Source organism: Hemitrygon akajei, unplaced genomic scaffold (assembly GCF_048418815.1).
Source record: "Hemitrygon akajei unplaced genomic scaffold, sHemAka1.3 Scf000089, whole genome shotgun sequence".
Lineage (NCBI taxonomy): Eukaryota > Metazoa > Chordata > Chondrichthyes > Myliobatiformes > Dasyatidae > Hemitrygon > Hemitrygon akajei.
In genome coordinates, this window is record NW_027331975.1 from 1,830,073 (window position 1) to 1,856,454 (window position 26,382).

The window sequence follows — 26,382 nt, forward strand, 5'->3', positions numbered from 1 at the left end:
AGCGTGATGCGACAGGGTGTGCCTTTACATCCTGAATAGGGCAAATTTCATTTTAATGAGCGAGTTATCAACTGGACATTGCTCAGGGTGAGTTCACTTACTGTCAGAGCCATAAAATTCGGATGCTCGGATTGGCTGAAACCAGACGCAGGAGTCCAGCATCAGGTAAGGACAGAGCGATAAGGGGAAATGTTATGTTGTTTTATTAAGCCCACTGGTCGCGCTAATATTGTTAATGTTTCTATCAGTTCAATATTGTCCTCAGGATTGCGTGGATTAATGAATATGTGTATTTAATTTTGTTTGTGTATTTTTAAGCAAAGACTTTATATATCTGGCAGTGATATTTAGGATAAAAATTCCTGTAATAAATCTCACTGGCAGTTGATAAAAGTATGGAAGTCTACACTCAGGGGCACGTTTTTATGTACCTCCTGTACCTAATGATGTGACACTGAGTGAATGCTCGGGGTTCACTGCGGCTGCTCCCCGTCCAAATCCAAGGGCATGTGTTCAGTGACGCTCTCTTGCACACCGCTGTTGGAGTGCATGGTTATTTGAGTTCTTGCCGCCTTCCTGTCGGATTTAATCAGTCTGGCCAATCTCACTGAGCTCTCTCATTAACGAGGCCTTTAGAGCCGCCGCTCACTGGATGTTCCTTTGGTTTGTTTCCGGTCCATTCTCTGTAAACCGAGAGATTTATACGTGAAAATCCAAGTACCCGATCAGTTTCCGTAACACTCAGACCACCCGGTCTGGCACCAGCCATCACTCCACGGTCAACAGACACTTACATCACATTTATGTCCTATTCAGATGTTTGGCCTGAATAACAACTGAACCTGCTGACCATATCAAAATGTGTTTCTGCTTTGACTTGCAGGCAGATGATTAACAGATTCGCATTAATGAGCTGGTATACAGTTGTACCTAACAAAGGGGCCATTTCGTGCATTTCCCGTATAGACAAACCCTCACGCAACTCGAATATGAACACGGAAGAGATCTGAGCCTGATTATTGCCGATTTGCATGTTTGCAACAACAGGCTGTCGCTGGCAAGGCAGTGGACAGAACACTGTTATAAGGTGGGGGTAACTTTGAGAGAGAGACTCGTCACTGTTCCCTCTAAACTGTGTGTCTGCGTAACGAAGATGCTCCCACGAACGGAGCCTTTGTTGTAGCGCAGATGGAATTAAACAGTATCGGATAAACGTTTATGAAACCTGAATTTTTTTCTTTGTTGTGCTGCATTTTTATCCCATCCTTTAATTAGTAATTAAAATCAAACGAATGCTTTTTGTTAAATTATTGTTGTCGGCCTTCATTCTAAATATTCATAGGTGCACACTACAAAAAAAGACGCTTCTATGACGCTGCACTTTTTTCAGGCCGTGTGAACATTTCCGGCTCAGAGCAATGGTTGATCCACGCAGCTGCAAAAATAGTAATTAGTGGGAACATTGGAGACCGAACCACGTTAGATTCTATGCATATTAATCACGATTGAATATGGTACATTATCGTGCTTCCTCTTATAGACGAGATGTTAAGAGGAAGATAGACTGGTCAAAACTGTTTCACCGGGAGCCTCTCTGGGATCCAGGGAATAGTAATGAATAACGCAAGAAAAATTAATAATAATTTCGCCTTGTCCGAGGGAGCGTACTGTGAGGCAATGAGGCTCAAGTGCTCAACAATACAGAACTAATGTTGAGCAGCGAATAACTAGACGGTCCATTTACTTTAAATTTAAGAGCTTTTCGTTTTCGTTTCTCGAAAGATCACTATCAATGCCCTGATAATCACTTTTGCTACCTTTTCAGAACACTGGGTGTAGTAACTCCCCCATTATAGGGATGAGCAAGGATGAGATCTGGGTCAAATTGCGCAATTAAGCGTTCAGGGTATCACGCAGCATCTCCGACAATCCCTGTTCTGATACTGTGTCTCCCACAGTGTCTTTTAAACAGATAGAATCTGACGTACGAGTTTGCAGTACTTTATGAGGGGAAGGCAGGAATATGGCATTGGGGGGAAAAAAAAATCAGCCATGATTGAATGATGGAGCAGACTCGATGGACCGAATCACGTCATTCTGCTCTGATATCTTATCGTGAATGAATGATGAGTCCTTCGTATCCCGTATCAGGATTTGTGACGTGTGAGGGACTATTACAGATTTGTTCACTGAGATCCTTTTATTTGTCTTCAGCGTTTAAATTTCAGTGAGATTCGCTTTTGAAACACTGAGCAGAAATAGTTTGTTTTCTTTTGTATTGCTAATGCACTTTAGAAAGATAGAAACATGGAATAGTACAGTCGGCCCACAAAGTTGTGCCGACCCTCAAACCCTGCCTCCCATAAAACCCCCACCTTAAATTCCTCCATATACCTGTCTAGCAGTCTCTTAAACTTCACTAGTGTTTCTGCCTCCACCACTGACTCAGGCAGTGCATTCCATGCACCAACAACTCTCTGAGTAAAAAACCTTCCTCTAATATCCCCCTTGAACTTCCCTCCCCTTACCTTAAAGCCATGTCCTCTTGTACTGAGCCGTGGTGCCCTGGGGAAGAGGCGCCTGCTATCCAATCTATCTATTCCTCTTAATATTATTTATCTCTTTGGTTAAAGTTAGACCTGCGGTGAGAGATTTATTGGAAGAAAATCCCACAACTGGAAGCAAACCACGACTGAAAACCAGGGAAGAGCGACAAGTGAACCAGCCCGAGGACTGAGAGCAACGACTGGAGAGAACCCTTCTGACTGAGGGTTTCCATTGATTCAGTCGGGAGAGAGTTTGGCGAGTCTCATTTACTCGAACACTGGTCCGTTAGATAATACCTATCTGTACAATGGAAGGTACGAAATAGGTGGAATGGACTGAATGTGTTCAGAAGTACCTGTCATTCCTGTGCGTGACCCAGCACTAATCACTCCAGGTCTGGTAATGTGCTTTCAGAAGCCCAGCTCTTTAAAATCACTCTCATTCTGTCAGTGTTTGCTCCTTTGAAGGTCCTGCATCAGCTGAAGTAGCTTTTGGTCAGTTCTGATGTTTCCTTGTTACGTTATAATCATCTTAAAATGAGTTGACAATTTCCTCCCTTTATAAAAAGCCGCAAGTGCGTCTCGTGCAGTAATTGTAGAAATGTCGAATTATCATGAACTGCAGCAACATGTCATTGATTCTTCTGGCTATTGCAATCTGCAATGATATACTTACCCTCGAATATATCGTCGCGTAGGCCTCTGCTGAGAACAGACCTTTTTAAATGCAAAATGTCCCAACACTGCATTTTATTCAGTTCTCAGTAGCAAAGCGCAACCAATAGTTTTCATTTACATACCTTGGCCTCATCAACTACTTTTCTGCTAATTACATTTTCAGAACCTGTGAACCTGACATTAAGCAGAGGTAGAAATTCAAAGTTATTTTCCCATGGATGTTGTGCATGGGTCTTCAGCAAAGCCGTTGACAAGGTTTCACAGGGCAGCTTGGCCTCGGTGATTAGGTCCCATGCTGTCAAGAAAGAGCAAGTTGGATGTTTTCAAAATTAGCTTCAAGGTAGCAAGCAAAGAGTGCTGGTTGAAGGTTGAATGGAGGTGAGTAATTAGTGGTGTGCCGCAAGGCTACAAGTTGGGACCTTTGATATTCGGTATTTTATAGCAATGATCTGGATGCGGTTGCACAAGGCTTACATGACTGGTAAGTTCGAAGAATGCACAACATTAGTAGTTGCTGTTCGCAGAGAAGATTATCGTAGCTATAGGGGATCTAAATGGACAGTGGGTGGTAAAGAGATTGCTAAACCATCCAGAGCAGCAACGGATTCATGCAGATGTTGGGGATCATGTGGAGGAAACAGCCAGAGGAAGTGGATGAGGCAGGTGCAGTCGCATAATTCAAAAAGCAGCTGGGAAGTGTAGATGGAGTGAAAAGGCCAGAAGGGAAATGGGCCCATGACAGGAAATTGTGACCATCTCAGTGGGCACTGTGGTTGGCATTGTCTCGTTGGGCTGAACACTCTGAATTTGAACTCTATTGCTCTGTGAGTCTGTCAGTAGATGCGCCAGGTATCAGCGGACAGACATACAGACATGGTCTGGAAGTTATTATTAAGCGGGAATGTTTGGTCCCCAAGCCAACTGCCTCTCTGATGCAGAGGATGGAAATACTGTCATATCTGCAAAGTAACCCTGCTCTCTCTGAATCACTGTCTGCTTGTTCTGTAATTTAGAACATCACCAGCTGGTGGAGCTGTCCTGCACCAGGATCAAAGTGTAAACAAGACGACGACGATCAACAATCGTCAGTCAGAATCAGAATGGACAAAGGTATGATCACAGGGATCTTTGAATTAAACTTGTGTCGTGTTTGTACACAGTAGTTCAGATGAAGAAGCTGACACAGATGTTAACAGGGCATAGAAACGTTTCATCGAGCAGTGTCATTTATCCCACTGGTAAAGCCACCTTCAGTAATTGATCAAACTAACAGTTCTAGCCATTTCCAAATGACTCTTTCACCTATAAAAATATGATTGTGTTCAAATCTGTGATTCCAGGTGGAATAAAAAAGATGCTACAGCCTGGAAACGGGTCCTTCTGCCCATCTAATTCATGCTGATCTAAATGGCTGAGCTTGCCCCGTTTTCCTGAGCTTTTCCAAAATTTCCCTTGTAAAATTATTCTATCCTTTTTCCTTCCCGCATGCTCTCAATTTTGCAATTTTATTTGTGTTTGCGGCCTCCTCTGGATGCAGGTAATTTATATCCACCAGCCACCACGTGGAAAAATGCCCCTTTGGTCCCTTTTAAATCTCTGCCCTCAAGTCTCAGACTCCCCTATGCTCGGGAAAAAGACTGTGACCATCTATCCTATCTGCACCCCTGATTACTAAATATGTGTGTGTAAGGTCACGCTTCAAGCTCCCATGCTTCAGGGCAAACTGTCCCAGCCGAAACATATAACACAAAGAACAACACCCTAGTCCTGTACCGTAGTGGTCATTCTTCACTACACACTTTCCAGTTTAATCAGCTCCATCCTATAGATTAGCAACTGCAACTACATGCAAAACTCTCTAAACGAGACTTTGCCAATGACTTGCACAGTTGTTACATGACGATCATCAGGCGGGGTATAAGAAGGGAACCAGGGGAGCGGTCAGAATAGATCTCAAGGTAATGGTCAGCCTGTGACGCAGGGTACCGGACGCTGTGCGTTTCAAGGGAATGGTCAGTCTGTGACCAAAGGGACTGGATATTATGTGACAAAGCAATTGGGGAATGTGTGATCCAGCAGACTGGACCATGTGTAAACCTGTAGCTGGTCTGTGTGTGACACAGTCTACTGGACAGCAAGTGACTCAGGGAGATTTTAGCTTGTGGAAGATAATCCCGGTGATATTTCCCAGTATCACCGGAAACCGTTGCATTAACATCCCGTGGTCATCCGTGTGTTCAACTGCTGTGAATTCAGTGATCAGTATTACTGTGTCTATCCAGTTATTTCACTGGGAGTGAATATGTGCAGTCACCGGCTTATTGGGATGGTCACCTGGCAGGACGTACGGTTCACATTACTCAGCACAGTTCCACTCCAAATCCGGTCAGCCTGAGTCTCGGCTCCATTGCAGTCTGAATCAGTTTTGCTCATCTCTAAATCATACTCGTATAACCTGCAGTTCATCACTTATTTCAGTTGGAGAATTGAAACGAGCAGCGATAAGACTGAAGAGGACTTTACCAGGCGGATCATCGAGGGAAGATGATCTGGACACGGGAAGCAAGGTACCAAAGCAGGGTCAGATTGAGAGCAATGTCCGAATGGAATGCGGTCCGGCCGCAGAGGAGGATGAGCAAATTCAGCCCAGAGACAGAGACGTCAGATACACTGATCAGGACCCTGGAACCAGCACAAGTGAGGTGACCGCCTGTCAGCTCGGAAGCAAATTAAACATGGAATTGTCAAGTCCCCAACAAGGAGCGGGTGAGTGGAATATGAGGGTGATGGGTTCTCAGAATGTGGCAGGAAGGAGGGTAAAGTTGAAGCCTTTTTGGACGGTTGGTCAGATGAGAGGGGGAAAGTGTGGGTGTGGTACATGTGGTGTAGCGGCAGCTGTTACCCCACTGCAGGAAATGTACTACCTGCTCTGACGATTTCCAGGATGTGTATTGGAGGAAACGCAGCTATCCAGATGAGGAGAGTATTTCCAGGATGTGAATCAAGGGAAATGTATTCGCCAGGATGGAGAGAGTATCTCTGGGAAGTGAATATTACCGACAGTCCCAACATTGATTGCCCATCCAAAATTGTAATAGGTCAGTGGGTGGGATGGGGGATGGACTGGTTTGCATTAAATGTGGTCTTTCTATTAACCTAATGCCCAGGATATTGTGGGTTCGGTTTTAAGGCCAGTGTTGGAGATGGGGAATTAAACCGTTTCTGTGTCTGTGAGCAGGTTCAAGTCATGTTTTTTTTTTGTTTTTGTTCAGTTGGGTGAGAGCGGTGGAGACGAGCGATATCTGAGTTCAAGTCTACAGTTTCCTTTTTATATTCACAGAGTCAGAGTTCACAATCTCTGACCTCCTGGCACAGGGGGAAGAATATCCACTGTACCAACTGACAAAGTTCTACAGGGACAGACTCCAACAAGCAATTGAAGAAAAGTTTGAAAGACTCGGTTGGATGTTGACAGAGGAGGGACATTTCAGTAGAGAAGAAAATGAGGTGAGTGTAGTGTGTGTATTGTCACCGAACTGTATAGTGTATGGTGACCAAAATTAATCTCCTTCACGTTCTACGAGTTCTACATGGGAATGGAGACTTTGATCTCTGACTTGTCTCTCGCAGATCTGCTTTCAGCTGTTAAGGTGGGGAGCACTGGGAACTACAGGTTCAGTGTCACCTTTTCCTCTCACACTTGCTTTATTGATCAGTGTGAAACAAGAGCAGTGGCTGCATATCTGGACTTCCAACAGGCATTCAGTCTGAAATTCTTTTCAAATCTTGTCTGAACCGTCGGGCAGTTTCATCTCATCTCATTAGTCCAGGATGAATATCAAACTGTCAGATTGTAAATTGGGACAACCGGCTTCACTGCCGTACTTGACGGAGGGAAAACTGCTAACCACATCCGGTCTTGACTCCATGAGTTTCCAAACAATGTGTGGCTGACTTGTCATCGGCCTTGAAACAGGCCTTTTGGACCATCTATTCCATGCCGGTCTACTTAAACTACCTATTCCCGGGCCATGGCGCTTTATATCCTTATCATTAATGGAACTATCCAGACTTTTCTTAACCGCTTGTACTACTTGCGCTGCTAGCTAGTTTCACACACTTAGCACCCTCTGAGTGAACAAGTTTCACCTTTGTACCCCTTGAACATTTCACCATTCACCCTTTACTGATAAACTGTTGTTCTAGTACCTCTTTACCTCAGTACAAAATTCCTGCTTGCACTTATCCTATCTATATCCCATGTAATTGTGTACACTTCTATCAAATCTCCGCTCAATCTTTCATGTTCCAATGAATAAAGTCCTGACCCGTTGACTCTTTTCCTATAACTTAGATCTTCCAGTCCTGGCAACATCCTTGTAATGCTTTTCTGTACTCTTTCAAACTTATTTCCATCTGTCCCGTAGATAGTTGAGCGAAACTGCACATAATATTCAAATTAGGCCTCACCAACGTCTTACACACCATCGTAACCCATCTACTGTATACGATATTCTCATTTCTGAAGGTCAATGCTCAAAGAAAATTTCTTTCAGAGCCTATCAACATTTGCCGCCACTTCCAATGGCTTATGGACCTGTATTCCCAGAACACTTTGTTCTTCCGGTCGCTGTGTAAGATCTACCCTGCTTGGTCAATCCGAAGTGCTACATCTTGCACCTGTCTGCATTAAATTGCATCGGTCCCTTTTAAACCCATTCTCCGGTTGGTCTAGATCTCACTGTAAGCTCTTGTAGTCTTCCTCTTTGTCCACTGCACCTTCCCAATGTTGGAGTCATCAGCAAATTTGCTGATGCTGTTAGCCATAATTTCATCCAGATCAATGATATAGATGACAAACAACAACAGGCACAGCGCCGATCCCCGTGACACTGCACGAGCTACAGGCGCCAATCAGAAATGCAACAGTCTATAGTGACACTCCGGATTCTTCAAAAAAGTTATTGTCTATCCAGTTTACTACATTATCTAGGATGCTGAGCAACTGAATCTCCTTGACTAACCTACTATACTGGACCTTGTCAAATACCGTGCTAAAGTCCATGTAGACAATATTCACAACCTTCCCTTCATCGACTTTCCTGGTAACTTCCTCGAAATTCTTTAAGATTGGTTAGACGTGAAAGATCACGCACAAAGCTGATTATCTCATGACCACAAAAATCAATAGTTTGATCTAAACGGGAAAAAAGCACAAAACATAAAATAGATCTGCTGACTAGCTGATATCTCATGATCCCGAAAATCAACAGGTTGTCCTGAAAGGGAAGGGAAAAAACGAAAAAGAAATCTGCTAACTTGCTGAATATCTGACTAATGAGAGACAGGGACACACCATTTCAGGTCACTCTCCTTGGAGCTCGCAAACAGTGATTGTCTTGTCCTAGATCTGACCTATTCAGCCATGAGTGGTATTAGAAAATCAAGTGTGTTACACCCGTGAATGACTCTGTTCTCATTGGCGCTAAATGTAATTATTTAGACAGGCATTATCCAAAGGCAAGAGGAGTAATCTGTAAATATGTATACTCATCTATAAATTCATCATTTGAAGACTACTGCTTTACTGGTAAACCTTTAAATCTCTTTCAAAACTGTAACTCCTCAGACATGGTAGCAGTGAAACTGAGGGATTATTTTACAGTGCAGTGGACCATCAGGGAATTATGTTGATTTATTCCATATTTATTTTCCATTATTCATGTTATGAGAACCTTTTCAGTTCCCTACTGGTAACTGTTCTGGGAGACCAATCATTCTAACCCAGGACATCATTGCTCTTATTTCTCAGAGTAATGTCGTGAGCACATCCATCTTCAGTTACATCCTCGATTACCTTAATTCCATCATAGGTGTATGTTGCTTGAAGGCTAATCAAAGTTTAACTCATAATTCCTCAGTTAATCAGGAAGCTCATGCCTACATTCAGGAAATGATCACCATTTTACAGCATGAGTGCCGGGCAGTAACCATCTCCATCATGAGAGAGCCGCACTGACATTCCTTAATGTTCTGTTGTTTTTACACATCATAAGACCATAAGGCATAAGAACACAAATAGGCTATTAGGCCCATCGATTCTGTTCCGCCATTACATCATAGGTGATTTACTATCCCTCTCAACTCCATTCTCCTGCCTTCTCCCAGTGAACTTTGCTGACCTGATTAATCAAGAAGATACCAACCTCTGTTTTAAATATACCCAGTGACCTGGTCTCCGCAGCTGTCAGTGAAAATTGAGAGGATCTCCACATCCTCTCAATGCCTTTCGATATTCCATAGGTTACAATTAGATTTCCCCTCATCCTTCCACACTCCAGCCAGTACAGGTGCATCCAGGATCCATTCCCATCAAAATCTGGTTTAATATCACTGCTTCTGTTAGTTTTGATTCCTCTCTGGACTTTCCACAATGCTATCACATATTTTCTCTCATCAGGAAACTAAAACCGCTCACAATATGCAAGTGTGGTCTAGCTAGTGCTTGTTCTTATATTCTACTCCTCTCGAAATTAATGCTAACATTTGTTTTTGCCTTTCCTAACACCGACGCAAACTGCATGGAATCCTGCGCTAAGACTCCTGAGACTCTTTACAACTCTAAAAAATAGTGTACGACTTCATTATTTCTGCCAAAGTGTATAGCCATGTACCTCCCTATAGTATATTCCAATTGCCACTGATTTGTCTATTTTTTCATCAGCGTAAGTCCTCCCGCGAAATCCCTGCTTCCTCAACGCTTGTTCGCACTCCCCATATCTTCGTAATGCGCGCAATCTGGGCCATAAAACCTTAAAATCATTGACAGAACGGAAAAAGAAACTGTCCCAAAACCAACCACTGCAAAACACCTCCGGTCACCAACATCCAACAAGAAAAAAGTCCTATTTGTTCCCATTTTGTGCTTCTTGACAGTTAGACAAATTCTGTCTGGAGAATAACATGGATCCTCTATCCATGTTAGTGTATTTCTTGTCCTACTGTCGGCCCTTGTCTTGTTAAATGGCGTCATGTGGGGCACCTAGTCAAAGGTCCTCGGGAAGTCCAAGTGAACAAGTTGCACTGGCTCCGTTGTCGACCCAGCATGCTATTCTCTCAAAAAGTTCCAACAGTTCCGTCAGGCAAGATTCCATTCCATGGATTTTGGTCTTTTTTTTAATCATGTGCGTCCAAATACCCCGAAAACATCATCCATTATCACTGCTGGCATCTTCCCAAACGCTGATCAGACTAATTGGCCTCTAATTTAAAATGGTCGGTCCTCCGGAACCATTCCAAACTCTAGTGATATCTTGAGCGATTATTACTAATATCTCCACAATCTTTATCGGACTCCTCTTTCAGAAGCAATCGGGTGCGATTGGTCTGAACTTATCTATCTTCAGAACATGCAGTTTCCCGAGCGCCTTCTCAGTAATAATTACAAATACATTCACTTCTGCCGCTTGACATTCTCAAGTATCTGGCACGTTCTAGTGTTTTTTTTTTTACAGTGAATGCTGACGCAAAATACGTACTAATAAATTCCGCCATTTCCTTGTCCCCTGACAGTGCCTCTCTACTGTCATTTTCCAGTGCCCCAATATCCACTTTCCTCTATTTCACTCTTCATATATCATACGGACCTTTAGTTAAGCTATTTTACGTTATTCGCTATCCTACCTTCATATTTCATATTTTCTCTAATTACAGCATTTTCATTGCCTTCTGTTGGTTTGTAAAAACATCCCAGCTCTCCAGCTTTCTATTATATTTTGTAATATTCTGTGCCCTCTCCTTTGCTTTTGTGCTGCTTTGACTACCTCGTCAGCCACGGTTGATCATCCTCCCTTTAGAATAATTCTGCATGTTTGTGATCATTTGTCCTGCGCCTTCTGAATTGGCTCCGAGAAAAATCGGCCATCCCTGCTCTGCTATTGACCCTGTTAGTGTCATTTTCGAATTTACTTTTTTGCCCAGCTCCTCTCTCATACCTCTGTACTTCCTTTATTCCACTGAAACACTGATACATCTAACTTTACCTTCTCCCTCTCAAACTGCAGTGCGAGTTCCTTTATTTTATGATCACTGCCTCTTAACGGTTTATTTACCTTGAGCTTCCTGATCAAATCCTGTGCAATACACAACACAGAACTAGATCCGCCTTTCCTATAGTGGGCTCAATCATAAGCTTCTCTCAAAAGCCATCTCATAGGCATTCTACAATTTCCCTGACTCAGGATTCAGCACCGACCTGATTTTCCAAAGCTACCTGCATATTCAAATTGCCCCAGGATAATTTTATCATTCACATTCTTACATGCCTCTTCTCTCTCCCGTTGCAATTTGTAGCTCACATCCTGGCTACTGTAAACAGGCCTGTATATAATTTCCATCAGGGTCATTTTACCTATACAGTTTTTTAACATCTATATCGTCCAATCCGATATCACCTCTTTCTCAGGACGTTTCATTTTTAATGACAACGGAGTCAACGCAATACTTTCACCTACCTGCCTGTCCTTCGATTCAATATTTATACTTGGATTTAAGCTCCGGAATATGATCTTCTTTCAGCCACGATTCAGTGATGCCCACCATCCAGTTTTTGCTCTCTTGCTTTACCCTCTTTTCCGCTCATGTTGTCACATCTTATTGATGTAATGTTGCACATTGATGGACAAGTAAATTAATCAAGTTACAGGGTGTCAGTGAATCCTTATTCTTACACACTATTGATTTAGAATTTCCTTCAGTTACTGTTTCTCTGTTAATGACTGAACCCAGGGAGGATGAGGCAGCAGCCCAGTGACTGCATCTGTTCTGAAGCTACCGGGGCCATGAACAGATACTTTCCTGCACATTCCCCATGTCTGTCTGGCTGCTCCACAATAAATACACTGTTTCCCTTTTATAGAAAATCACTGAACTGACAGAGAAGGGAAACCGGACAGAGAGTTCCAGACTCTTCCTCAGTTTGGTGATGGGCAAAGGCTCCCGGGCCCGGAGGGCGATGTGGGAATCCTTTGTGACATGGAGGACTGAGTTACCCAAGTTGGACAGAATACTGAGGGAAATACAGGAACTCGGTATGTTAAAACCACGCATTGAACACAAGGGCACATTGAAATAAACAGTTTTAATTATTTTAGTTCTGTTTTCATGGACATTTTTTTTTATTTAAACAGGTCCCGATCCTCAGAAATACATGATCATCGCCCAAGGGTTATCTGAAATACCCCCTCAACTGAACGGTGAGTGATGAAATGCAAAGTTCAAACCAGATCTCAGTGACAGCGACTTGGTAGAACCTGGAAATCAAAATTCACCATTAATTCACTGATCTCTGTTCAGGTTACAATTCAGAGAATCTCTCGTTGCAGCCTGAATATTCTGCAATGTATTTTTCTACTAATCCAGCTGTTGGTTCTGCTGGAACCTTCACTCCAGGTCCTCCCGCTCTGGGACTGCCCACACACCCCAGGCAGGCTCCTGATACACTCTATGACCCAGTCCAGGTGACTTTCCTATCTTCGACCTTTCAAATACGGAACCACCTTCTCCCTCGTAATAGCAGCTGCACTCAAAACTGTTCATGGATGCCCTTTACATTTTGTAATTCTGCTAGTGACTTCCAAAGATGTCTGACATTTCCTTTTCACCCATTACTACATCTACAACATCATTTTTCAGCAGTCCAATGTTGACTCTCTCACTTTTTTTTACTCTTAAAAATATTTTGGTATCCTCTTTTATATTATTGACCATATCCCCGCATTTACTGCACATTTCATGTGTATATCTAGGAGAATCTATATCATATTTGCCTCAAACATGACCAAGGCAATAAATTACAGGCACCCACTACCATGTGAAAAACTCCCCACGTGCTGTAAATTTACCCCATCTCACCTTAAGCAAATGCCCTCTGGTACTAGACACCAGCCATATGTAAAAAAAACAAATTGCTGGCTGTGCACATAAACTCTTATCTCTTAATCTTACACACTTCTTTCAGATCTCTTTTCTACCAGCAGGGTAAACAACCCAAGTTTATCAAAGCTCTACTTGTAGCACATGCCACCGAATCCAGGCAACACCCTGATGAACCTGTTCTGCACCCTCTCCAATCCTTGCAAGAGCTGGACAATCAGAAGTGAATACAATACTCCAGATGCTCCCTAAAACCATAAGATCCAGGAGCAGAATTAAGCCAACCGGCTCAGTGAATTTGCTCTTCAATTCCTCTCTACCCCATTATCACAGTAAATGTTGACACTCTTCCTAATCAGGAACATATCAACCTGCATTTTAAATATACTCAACTGCTTGTTTTCCTCAGCTGTCAATGACAATAATTTCTCAGATTCACCACCCGCCAGCGAAAGAAATTTCTCCCAGTGTGGGTCCTCGCCAGCCAGGATGGGTACCAGTATTCTCAAGCATGATAATTTTCCCTATGAGCCTCCCATGTGGGATCTTGTCAAACACCCAAATAATATCCAAGCAGACAATATCCATGTGTAACTTCATCCATCACCTTTGTCCCTTCCTGGAAGAATTCAATCAAGTTAGCAAGACGCTACTTGCCCCGCCCAAAGCCTCGCTGCTGATCCCTAACACACCACAAACATTCCCCCTTTCATATTCCCATGGGGCAGAAGATATAAAAGGCTGAAGGTATGTACCACCAGCCTCAAGGACAGATTTAATTCTGCATTTCTAAGACTACTAAATGGTCACCTACTATGTTATTATTGGCTTCTTAATAATAAGACAATTTTATATATAAAAATGTAACATCGTGCATCTCGGAACTAATTACCGCTCACTTAGATGCCCACAAAAGACATACAGAAGAGTGGTAAGAATACAGCTTGGGTATGAACGGATTTAAGCAACAACTGTTAAAAGATTATGTAATTCTATAGCAATACCTGGGAAAGCAGAAAACTTTCAATATTATATAGCCTATCATTTGATTCTATCCCTCGCCTGTTTAAGATAATTTCCTAATATATGTAAGATGCACCCAATCTTTGTGAAATTTTTCATTTTCAATTTTCTTTTATTAATTTAAAAAATATAAGGATAGATACAAATCAGAGAAGTTATATGAAATGCATTTTAATAAAAGTACAAATAAAGAAAGGAATATACACTGTCAAAATCATGTATAGTATAATATTAAGTGAATATAAAAAAGGAACCGTAGCTCCACTTAACAATTCATAAAAAAGACACAAATTTCCATTATTGAGAAAGAAAAAAGAAACCACTAAACTAACCTAAAACAAACAAACAAAAAAAAGAGGATTGGGCAGTTCATTTTGAGGATATAATTACCAAAGAAAGGAAAAATCTTTCTGGTCAATTCTGAAACTTCGCAGAGAAGGAAAAAAGTTACCTAAAAAAGTACAAAAAGAAAATTAGAGCATATGGAAATATTGAATGAAAGGTCGCCAGGTATGCTCAAAGTTAATAGATGCATCAAGCGTCCGACTTCTAAATTTCTCCAAGCTTAAACATGACATAATGGAGGAGAGCCAAAAAAAAACAGAGTGGATGGATTGGGATCCTTCCAATACAACAAAATATCTCTCCTGGCCAATAAAGTTGAAAAAGCTTTCATACGTTGAGAGGAAGCAGGAACATTTCTTGCTTCCTTTGGAGTGATCCCAAAGATTGCCGCAAGTGAATTAGGTTGTAGGTCCAAACGTATGATTTTTGATAACGTTCAAAAAACTTTGTTCTCTCTAGTCATATCCATCTTTACTGTTTTTTTTTTCAAACTATCAATTCTGGATAAGGTCTTTTTAACATGGAAAATTAAGGGAATAAAAACTTTTTTAGATTTGTTTTTAAAGAATCGTTTAATGTCTTTTTCGCAGTTATTGGATAACTATGATATATCTAATGCACGATTTTTTAGATATTTACAAATTAGGAATTTTTTACACGATTTGTTACCGAATTATCTATTTGTTCATTTACCAAATATGATAGATGCTATTTTTCAGCTTAAACCACTTCAGAAAGGATTGATGGTTATTATATATAAACAGCCTTGTGTTCGCTCTGGAAAATGCCCCCTTTTATTTTGATAACAGTGGTTGTTCCTTTGTGGTTGTTAATAGGGCGATTATTGTATGCCAATGTTTCATTAGGTGTTGTAGAAATTTATATATTATAAATTATATTATAATTACTATTATGATAATATTACATTTACAAATTATGTCTAATGATAAGGTTAAATGTGCTTGGGAATTGGAACTTCAGGAGTCATTTTCAGCTGATTAATGGAATAAAATTTATCGTTTAGTTAACAATTCATCTATCTGCGCCCGTCACTCCTTGATTCAGTTCAAGGTAGTGCACAAGGCGCATATGTCAAAAGATAATCTAGCGCATATATTTTTTCTAATATAAATCCCACCTGTGATAAATGCAACGTGAGGTGGCTACCTTAACTACCTTAAAGTTTTGGTCTTCTATAAAGTTAAATAATTTTTGGACAGATGTCTTTGTGAAATTTCTACAACATCTGATGAAGAATTGGCGTACAATAATCACCCAATTAACAACCACAAAGGAACAATTACTGTTATCAGAATACAAACGGTTTGTATTTTGTAAATGGAGGCATTTTCCAGAGCGAATACAAGGCCCACTATGGTTTTGTCTAGTTTTAAATCCGCTTTCTAAGTTACCGAAACGGACAAAAATCACTGCATCAAATTAGAAAAACAAAGTAAACGAATGATACCTTGACACGGCTGTACAGGGATGATTGGAAATTAGCTGTTCTTGCATCAGTAAAACAAAAACAGTTAATTCAAATAATGGAACTAATTTCTAAAGAAACCATATATAGCATATATAGCTATGCATGTCTGTGTGATTCTATGAAATTAAATTAAATAATTTGTGTAGAAATAGAATAAAAAAGAGTTTAGTGAGTCACTATCGTTGGGTTCAATATCCATTCAGAAAATGGATGGCAGAGGAGAAGTTGTTCCAGAATCGTTGAATGTGCACGTTACTCCGATCCCGTACAGTAGTCCCCATGAACCAGACGGTGATGCAGCCAGTTACAATGCTCTGCAAGTCACACCTGTAGAAATATTCGAGTGATGTTGGAAACTCCTAATGAAATATAGCCACTGTTGTGCCTTCTCTGTAGCTGCATCGATATATTGGGTCCAGGTTAGATACTCGGAGATATTGACAGCCAGGAATCTGAAATTGCTCACTCTTTCCACATCAGATCCCTCTATGTGGACTGGTGTGTTGTGTCCCCTCATCTTGCCTTCTCTGAAATCCACAATTAGTTCTAACGATATATTTTCATCAACGCAAGGAGGATTCAGCACCCCATACAAGCATAAGCAATCCAGATAAAGGGTACACATCACTGAACGGAAATGAAAGCATAACCCATAAAAAGGAAGACACTATCATAAGAGAGGATGTTAACCAATGGAAGAGTGTCCTGGCTTGCGAATTTAGTCAGCTGGGACGCAACATCCATGGTCAACTCTGATCGGCGGAGGCAGCATAATACAGTGCCCTACACTCCACCTGCCAGACTGATCAGTAGCAGATGCCAAGAATTCACCACCCTCTCCACGCACACGATGTATACCAGTGAGACGCTTAAGGAATCACGGAGAATCCTTTCCATCTTTCCTCCGCTCCTCCATCACTGAGACTGAAAACTACCCTTTTACATTCTTGTCGTTCCAATGGGTTATCAATCCGAAACATCACTGTGATTCTCTCCACAGTTGCTGCCCGACTTGAGTACTTCCCGCATATTCTGTTACTGTTTTGATGCAAGAGCAGTGGACACCTGTGACTCCCCAATGTGTAGCTTTGCCAAAATGCAGTATCCTGCTCTCCATATTTCCACACCAGATCAACATTAACATTGCCTGTTAATGATGTAAACAATGCTTTAGATATAGTGAAATGTTGTTGTAACGGGAGTGCAGAAAGGATTGGAATAGAATATCAGGGTAATGCTCACCTTCACAAGTAATTAGTGTCAGAATATGAGGATTGGATATTTTCTGGGACAGTCATCACTGTCAACTCTGGTGCCTGTGAACAGAATCTTACTTTGTCCTAATATCCATGGAAGTATGAATTTAATTCATGTAATCTCAAACACTGAATGTTGAAATGCAGTTATAAAGTTCTTTGTCAGTAGAGTTATTTAATTTTTTGACAATGTTCTTTGTTTCCATGGAAGATGTTCAACAGAAACACAGGCAGACTCTGCGGGTACAAACTGCAACACTGAGAGTGAATACGATCCTGATGAGGGACAATGTGAAGATTTTCCAGCTGGTTGATCGATACGCTGAGCTCACGGTCATTTCTACTGTTCGAGATCGGACACTGGTGGAACATGAGCTGCTGGCAAGAGGCAGACAACATGAAGAACTGAGAGAGAGACATTCCCGCAGAAAGCTGGAAAAAATCCGGACTGATCAGTTGTTCCAGAGCAGCTCTTCCCGAAGTAAATCCAAATCTGGGATTTCGGCAGCAGTGGCCGGAGTCCCGGGGGTCGGGAAAACAACAATGGTACAAAAGATTGTTTATGACTGGGCCGCGGGGAAAATATACCAACAATTCCAGTTTGTCTTCAGTTTCAAATTCCGGGATTTAAATTTCATTAACTGCAGACTAAACCTGAGGGAACTGATTCTTGATCAGTATCCTTACTTTGGGAATACCCTGAGAGAGGTCTGGAAGAACCCAGAGGGATTGCTATTTATATTCGATAGTTTGGATGAATTCAATGACAAAATTGTTTTTACTGACAGTCGGACAGACATAGAACCTCCGTCCACATGCACAGATCCTGAATTCAAGTGCAAGGTGTCTGACATTGTGTACAGTTTAATCCAGGGCAAGCTGCTCCCAGGGTGTTCAGTGCTGGTGACCACCCGCCCCACTGCGTTACATTTATTGGAAAAGGCTGAGATCAGTGTGTGGGCTGAAATCTTGGGATTTGTTGGTGAGGAACGGAAGGAATATTTCATCAGGTATTTTGAAGATCAGACGGTGGCAGCTGCTGTTTTCAAACACGTGAAGGAGAACGAGATCCTGTATACGATGAGCTACAATCCCTCCTACTGTTGGATCCTCGCTCTGGTACTGGGCCCCTTCTTCACACAAAGAGTCAGGGGCCCGCAGCGAGTTCCCAAGACCATCACTCAACTGTATTCCTACTATATTTACAACATCCTGAAAAACCATGGCCGTGAGATTGAGAGCCCCCGTGATGTGTTACTCAGGGTTGGTCAGATGGCCTTCAGAGGAGTGTCTGAGAAGAAGATTGTGTTTACAGATGAAGATTTGATCAAGTACAATCTGCAGCCTTCCCAGTTCCTGTCCGGGTTCCTGATGGAGCTTTTGGAGAAAGAGAATTCTGCCCGGAGCGTGATGTACACATTCCCACACCTCACCATCCAAGAGTTTGTAGCTGCAGTCGCACAATTCATTAATCCAAATCCCGGGGATATCCTGAAATTCCTCACTGAAGCCCACAACACGACAGATGGGCGATTTGAGGTATTTCTCCGTTTTGTTGCTGGTCTCTCCTCCCCAATGACAGCTCGGGGCCTGGAGGAGATTTTGGGTCCATTTCCAAATGAAACAACCTGCCGGATGATTGACTGGGTGAAGGAGGCGGTTAAACGCCAGAGTGGAAACACAGAGAGTGAAGCTGGTAAAAGGAGCCTCCTGAACACATTGCATTACCTGTTTGAGTCTCAGAATCGTGGACTGGCTCAGGCCGCACTGGGATCAGTGGAATCACTTTCATTCCGTGAAAAGACACTGACCCCAATTGACTGCGCGGTCCTGTCTCATGTCATCGGACTCTGTGATACAATAAAACAACTCGACCTGGAGAACTGCCAGATTCAGTGTGAAGGAATCCAGCGGCTGGGACCTGTGCTGCACAAGTGCCAGGAGTTGAGGTAACTTGATTTATCTCTCACTCTGAACTGTGAAACTGTTCGATTGTGTTGTTTCAATGTAAAGGAATTTGGGTTGAACTGTAGTAAATCAGATTGTGAAGAATTGTGACAAATGATTTTGGGATCGGTCAGTAATTTCCCAAGGACGGGAGGGTTCTGTGGTTCTTTGTGAAGGGATTTTGGAGACTTCAGCAGATCAGTGAACAACGGCCATTGGTTTAATGGTAGTAAATCACAGGAATGCCGAGTTTCTTCCTGCCTGTGACACGTCCATTGACAATGTTCCTTCTCACTATTACTGACACCCAGACCGACACTGACTGCAGCAGGTGGGTCAGAGATTCACATCCACTTCCCGGTGAGAGACAAGAGACCGTCAGCAGACTGTCCCAGTGAGAAGGAGAGAAATACCATTGTGAGATTGTCCTCCCCGGCCCTTCCCCGTGTGTGACTTTCACCATGTCCACCTGTGTGACTGTGCTCACTACCAGATACACAGACCCCATGGGCGCTTCTCCTCTCCTGATAGTTGGCCACAGTTCAGACCCACCCCTCCCTTGCAATCTATTTCTGGATCATCTCATCTTATTGGATTATCTTTTCCCATCGGTATACTCGTCTGGGTCTTCTCATCCGCATTCCCTTCCTCCTATGGGATCTCTCATCCCCAGCCCCTTCCTCCTGCAGGATCTGTCTTCCTATCCCTTTTGCTTAGGTGGGATCTCTTCCACTGTCTTCCATCGACATTGCCTCATTCACAAATCTTCCTCACTCTGGGAGTTTCTCCCATCGTTCATCCCTGCACTTTCCGACCCTTTCACATCAGGTACACTTTTTTAGCCATCGGGGAATGAGACAGAATATGTGGGGTTTACAGGGTCACACCGATAGACTAAATTGCTGACATTCGGTTAATACACTGGAGCTGGGCAGTGAGGGACATTGACAGTGATGGGAACTCCGATCAGTGATTTACTGAAGGGTTTAATGTTTCCTGAATTATCCGAGTGAGAGTAATTCCGTCAGACACACGGTTTGAATCACTTTGTTCATCAATCTGTCTGTTTGTGTTTAGACTTCGGGAGAATGACGTGGGAGATTCAGGAGTGAAACTGGTGTGTGCGGCTCTGAGGAACCCGGAGTGTAAAATACAGAAACTGGTGTAAGTACCAGACTATGGGAGATTGTGTTTATAGTCAGTGGGTGTCTGACACTGAACATCAATGTGATCAGTAATTGTGTTACTGATAAACACTGGGGAATTGTACCGTCTCCTGTCTCTCCGTGTCCTTCACCCTCACTCTCTCTGATCTCCAGGCTGTGGGATGTCGGTCTCACATATTCTGGTGCCGAGGATCTCTCCTCCGCTCTCAGTACAAACCCATTACTGACAGAGCTGTACCTGGGTGGTAATAAACTGAGAGATTCAGGAGTGAAACTGGTGTCTGCGGCTCTGAGGAACCCGGAGTGTAAAATACAGAAACTGGGGTAAGTACTTGACTGTGGGAGATTGCGTTTACAGTCACTGGATGTCTGACACTGAACACTAATGTGATCAGTAGAAAGAAAGAAACAGAGAAAATATACAGCACAATATAGGCCCTTCGGCCCACAAATCTGTGCCGAAAACGTCCATACATTAGAACTACCTAGGCTTTACCCATAGGCCACTATTTTCTGAGCTCTATGTAGCCATCCAGGAGTCTCTTAAAAACCCTATAGGTTCCGCCTCCGCCGACGTTGATGACAGTCCATTCCACGCACTCACTACTCCCTGCGTAAAAGGAAAACTTACCGCCGACATCTCCTCTGTAGCTGCTTCCAAGCACCTTAGAAATATGCCATCCTGGGCTAGCCATTTCAGCCCTGGGGAAAATCCTCTGACTATCCACATGATCAATGCCTCTCATTACGTTGTACGCCTCTTTCAAGTCACCTCTCATCCTCCGTCACCCCAAGAGAAAAGGCCGGGTTTAATCAACCTATTTTCCTAAGGCATTTTCCCCAATCCAGGCAACTACCTTGTAAATCTCCTCTGCACCCTCTCCATGGCTTCCACGTCCTTCTAATAGTGAGGCGACCAGAACTGAGCACAGTACTCCAAGTAGGGTCTGACCAACGTCCTATATTGCTGCAACATTACCTCTTGGCTCCTAAATTCAATTCCACGATTGATGAAGGCCAATACACCATACGCCTTCTTACCACAGAGTCAACCTGCGTAGCAATTTTGAGTGTCCGATGGTCTCGGACCCCAAGATCACTCTGATCCACCACTCTGCCAAGAGTCTTACCATTAATACTATATTCTGCCATCACATTTGACATACCAAAGTGAAGTACCTCACACTTAACTGGGTTGAACTCCATCTGCCACTTTACAGCCCAGTTTTGCATTCTATCAATGTCCCGCTGTAACCTCTGACAGTCCTCCACAATTCCACAACACCCCCAAATTTGGTGTCATCAAGAAATTTACTAACCCATCCCTCCACTTCCTTATCCAAGTCATTTATAAAAATCACAAAGACTCGGGGTCCCAGAACAGATCCCTGAGGCACATTTCGGGTCACCGGCCTCCATACAGAATATGACCCGCCTACAACAACAATTTGCCTTCTGCGGGCAAGCCAGTTCTGGATCCACAAAGCAATCTTCCCTTGGATCCCATGTCTCGTAACTTTCTCAATAAGCCTCGCATGGGGTACCTTATCAAATGCCTTGCTGAAATCCATATACACTACATCTACTGCTCTACCTTCATCAATGTGTTTAGTCATATTCTCAAAAAAATCCATCAGGCTCGTAAGGCACGATCTGCCTTTGACAAAGCCAAGCTGACTATTCCTAATCATATTTTGCCTCTCCAGATGTTCATAAATCCTACCCCTCAGGATCTTCTCCATCAAATTACCAACCACTGAAGTAAGCCTCACTAGCGTATTATTTCCTGGGTGATCCCTACTCCCTTTCTTGAAAAAGGGAACAACATCCCCGACCCTCCAATCCTCCGTAACCTCTCCCGTCCTCACTCATGATGCAAAGATCATAGCCAGAGTCTCAGCAATCTCCTCCCCCGCTTCCCACAGTAGCCTGGGGTACGTCCCGCCATCTCCCGGTGACTTATCCAACTTGATGTTTTCCAAAAGCTCCAGCACATCCTCTTTCTTAATATCTACACTCTCAAGCTTTGCAGTCCACTGCAAGTCATCCCTACAATAACCAAGATCTTTTCCGTCACGAATACTGAAGTGAATGATTCATTAAATACTTCCTCTATTTCCTCCGGTTCCATACGCACTTTTCCATTGTCACACTTGTTTGGTCCTATCCTCTCATATCTTATCCTCTTGCTCTTCACATACTTGCAGAATACTTTGGGATTTTCCTTAATCCTGTCCACCAAGGCCTTCTCAAGGCCCCTTCTAGCTCTCCTGATTTCATTCTTAAGCTCCTTCCTGCTAGCCTTATAATCTTCCAGATTCATATCACTACCTCGTTTTTGAACCTTTTGTAAGCTCTTCTTTTCTTCTTGACTAGATTTACAACAGCCTTTGTGCACCACGGATCTTGTACACTACCATCCTTTCCATGTCTCATTGGAAAGTACCTACTCAGAACCTCATGCAAATATCCCCTGAACATTTTCTACATTTCTTCAGTACGTTTTCCTGAGAGCATCTGTTTCCAATTTATGCATACAAGTTCCAGCCTGATAGCCTCATAGTTCTCCTTACTCCAATTAAAGGTTTCCCTAACTTGCCTATTCCTATCCCTCTCTAATGCTATGGTAAAAGAGATAGAATTGTGATCACTATCTCCAAAATGCTCACCCACTGACAGAACTGACACCTGGGCAAGTTCAGTTCCCAATACCAGATCAACTACAGTCTCTCCTCTTGTAGGTTTATCTACATATTGTGTCAAGAAACCCTCCTAAACACACCTAACAAACTCCACCCCATCTGATTCCCTCACTCTAGGGAGATGCCAATCAATATTTGGGAAATTAAAATCTCACACTTCAACAACCCTGTTATTATTACTCCCTTCCAGAAACTGTCTCCCTATCTGCTCCTCGATGTCCCTGTTACTGTTGGGTGGTCTCTCCAAAACACCCAGTAGAGTTATCGAACCCTTCCTGTTACTAACTTCCACCCACAGATACTCCATGTCCTTCCTGAAACATCTAAAACCTGCCACTTGAAGTTACCATTCCTGCCCCTGCACCATCCAAGTTTCTGTAATGGCCACAACATCATATCTCCAAGTACTGATCCATTCTCCTAGGCTCATATGCTTTGTTCGTAATACGTTTTATTCATCATACTCCTTAAATTAAAATAGACACATCTCAAACCATCGGTCTGAGCGCGTCCCTTCTCTATCACCTGCCTATCCTCTTTTTCGCACTGTCTCCAAATTTTCTCTATTTGTGAGCCAACCTACCTTTCCTCCATCACATCACTTCGCCCCCACCCAGCACTTCTAGTTTAAATCCTCCCCAGTGGCCTCAGCAAACATCCCCGCCAGATATTGGTCGCCCAGGGATTCAAGTGCAACCCGTCCTTTTTGTGCAGTTCACACCTGCTCCAAAAGAGGTCCCAAAGATCCAGAAATCTGAATCCCTGCCTCCTGCTACAATCCCTCAGCCACACGTTTATCCTCCACCTCATCCTATTCCTATTCTCATTGCCACGTGGCACAGGCATTAATACCGAGATTAGCACCTTTGCGGTCCTGCCTCTCAACTTACTTCTGTACTCTTTCAGGACCTCTTCCATTTTCCTACTATGTCATTGGTACCAATATGTACCATGACCTCTGGCTGTTCTCCCTCCCACTGTAGGACATCTGAAACATCCCGTACCCTGGCACCTAGGAGGCAAACTACCATGTGCGTTTCTTTCCTGCATTCAAAGAATCTCCTTTCTGACCCCCAAACTATAGAGCCCCCTATCACTACTGCCTTCCTCTTCCTTTCCCTACCCTTCTGAGCCACAGGGCCAGACACTGTGCCAGAGGGACGGGCACAGTTGCTTCATCACCCCCGTAGGCAACCCCCCTCCAGCAGTACCCGAACAAGAGTACTTATTGTCAAGGGGTACAGCCACTGGGGTACTCACTATTACCTGCTTCTTGCCCTTCCCTCTCTTGACTGTGACCCATTTCTTCAGTCTCCCGTGACCCCGGTGTGACCACCTGCCTGTAACTCCTCTCTATCACCTCCTCCCTCTCCCTGACCAGACGAAGGTCATCGAGCTGCATCTCCAGTTCCCTAACTCGGTCCCTAAGGAGCTGCAGCTCGACACACCTGGTGCAGATGTTGCCGTCCAGGAGGCTGGGAGTCTCCAGGATCTCCCACATCTGACACAGAGCACAGAAAACCAGCCTCACACACATACTCTCTGTCTGTATTGTCAACAGATAACCTACCTCGCCTCGACCCTTTATCGCCGAAGCCCTGTTGAGCCAAAGCCTTCCTACTCTGTCGCCCGCTCCTCTGACGCTCGCTCTGTAAATCTGTCTTCCTTTTAAACTCTTCTCGCTGTTCTCACTGGCCGACTTGCGCAGTCGTGCTGAAGAAAATAATCATTAATTGTGTTACTGATAAACACTCGGGATGTGTACCGTATCCTGTCTCTCTGTGTCCTTCACCCTCACTCTCTCTCATCTACAGGCTGGACAATGTCGGTCTCACAGATTCTGGTGCCGAGGATCTCGCCTCCGCTCTCAGTACAAACCCATCTCTGACGGAGCTGGACCTGAGTTATAATAAACTGGGAGATTCAGGAGTGAAACTGGTGTCTGAGGCTCTGAGGACCCCGGAGTGTAAAATACAGGAACTGTGGTAAGTACCAGACTATGGGAGATTGTGTTTACAGTCACTGGATTTCTGACACTGAACATTAATGTGATCAGTAATTGTGTTACTGATAAACACTGGGGATTTGTACTGTCTCCTGTCTCTCTGTGTCCTTCACCCTCACTCTCTCTCATCTCCAGGCTGATGAATGTCGGTCTCACAGATTCTGGTGCCGAGGATCTCGCCTCCGCTCTCAGTACAAACCGATCACTGACGTGGCTGATCCTGGAATCAAACTCGCTGACAGACCGATCTGTCCCCGCTCTCCGCCGGCTCATACTGACCCTCCCGAGTCTGGAGTGGATCTGGTGAATGTTTGCATTAATGTTCAATGTGATAAAATATCAGCGGATCCGCGGGTTTTCTGGTGATATTTGTCTGTGAGTGTTTTTGAAACATTAACCCCAGTCCCCGGTTACTGACACTGTCGTGTCATCTGTTTCAGGCTTGTGGAGAATCTTTTCAGTGAGACCGGGAGGAAGGAACTAAGATCTCTGCAGGAACCCAGACCCGAACTGAGAGTGGATCTGTGAACATCTGAATGTGTGAACATCCCCGCCCGCGGGATGGGGATAATCTGGCCGATTCCCCGCCCTCCGCTTTAACTCCCCTTCCACTTTAACTCCCCGCTCACATTTAATGGCCGCGCGCCCGGGGTAATTCCCAACGGTTTTAACGGAACCGGCTCCAGTCTTGAGTTCATTGACATCGGAAGCGTTCTCGTAGTGACGTATTTCCGCCTGTTGTCCAGTGGCGCAGCTTCCTCCGAATATGCGGATTCGAGTCTTCCCACGTGACCGTGATCTCAATCAAATGCCATTCTTTCCCATTCATTCCCACCATCCGCACTCCCAAATGACACCACCCCTTCCCATTCACTCCAACTATCCACATTCCTAACGGGACGCACCGCTACCCATTCGTTTGCGTCGTCCAAACTTCCAATAGACCCCACCCCTTCCCATTCACTCCCACTGTTTGCCTGCCAGTGGGCCCCGCCCCTTCCCATTTACCCCCACCGTCTGCACCCCTTCCCAATCACTCCTGTCGTCCGATCTCCCAGTGGGATCTGACCCTTCCCATTCACTCACACCATCTATCTCCCAATGGAACTCCTTTCAGTTCATTGCCAAAGAGAATGGGATCTTGGAAATTGGCGGGGACGCTTGATTTCTGTATTTGACAGAACTCGGAGCGGGGTTAACGAAATCTGATGGGAACGCCGGTGGATTTATTAGTTACACGGAAAGTCGAGGGTAGTGTGGATGTTGACGGCTTTGTAACACTGACGATGCTC

The 26,382-nt window shown here is 43.6% G+C and overlaps 1 protein-coding gene across 1 annotated transcript in view; it reads left to right on the plus strand.

Moving 5' to 3' along the window:
- LOC140722783 (NACHT, LRR and PYD domains-containing protein 3-like) overlaps nucleotides 1-26,050 on the plus strand; it is a 34,642-nt gene extending 8,592 nt beyond the window's left edge. Inside the window, exons 2-11 of the mRNA XM_073037452.1 lie at nucleotides 5,686-5,791; nucleotides 6,497-6,500; nucleotides 12,413-12,478; nucleotides 13,243-13,262; nucleotides 18,615-19,219; nucleotides 20,295-20,381; nucleotides 20,537-20,707; nucleotides 24,900-25,070; nucleotides 25,226-25,393; nucleotides 25,531-26,050. Of these exons, the coding sequence (XP_072893553.1) occupies nucleotides 5,686-5,791; nucleotides 6,497-6,500; nucleotides 12,413-12,478; nucleotides 13,243-13,262; nucleotides 18,615-19,219; nucleotides 20,295-20,381; nucleotides 20,537-20,707; nucleotides 24,900-25,070; nucleotides 25,226-25,393; nucleotides 25,531-25,618 (1,486 nt within the window). The 3' untranslated portion in view covers nucleotides 25,619-26,050. The remainder of the gene's footprint in view (nucleotides 1-5,685; nucleotides 5,792-6,496; nucleotides 6,501-12,412; nucleotides 12,479-13,242; nucleotides 13,263-18,614; nucleotides 19,220-20,294; nucleotides 20,382-20,536; nucleotides 20,708-24,899; nucleotides 25,071-25,225; nucleotides 25,394-25,530) is intronic.
- The last annotated feature ends 332 nt before the right edge of the window (nucleotides 26,051-26,382 follow it).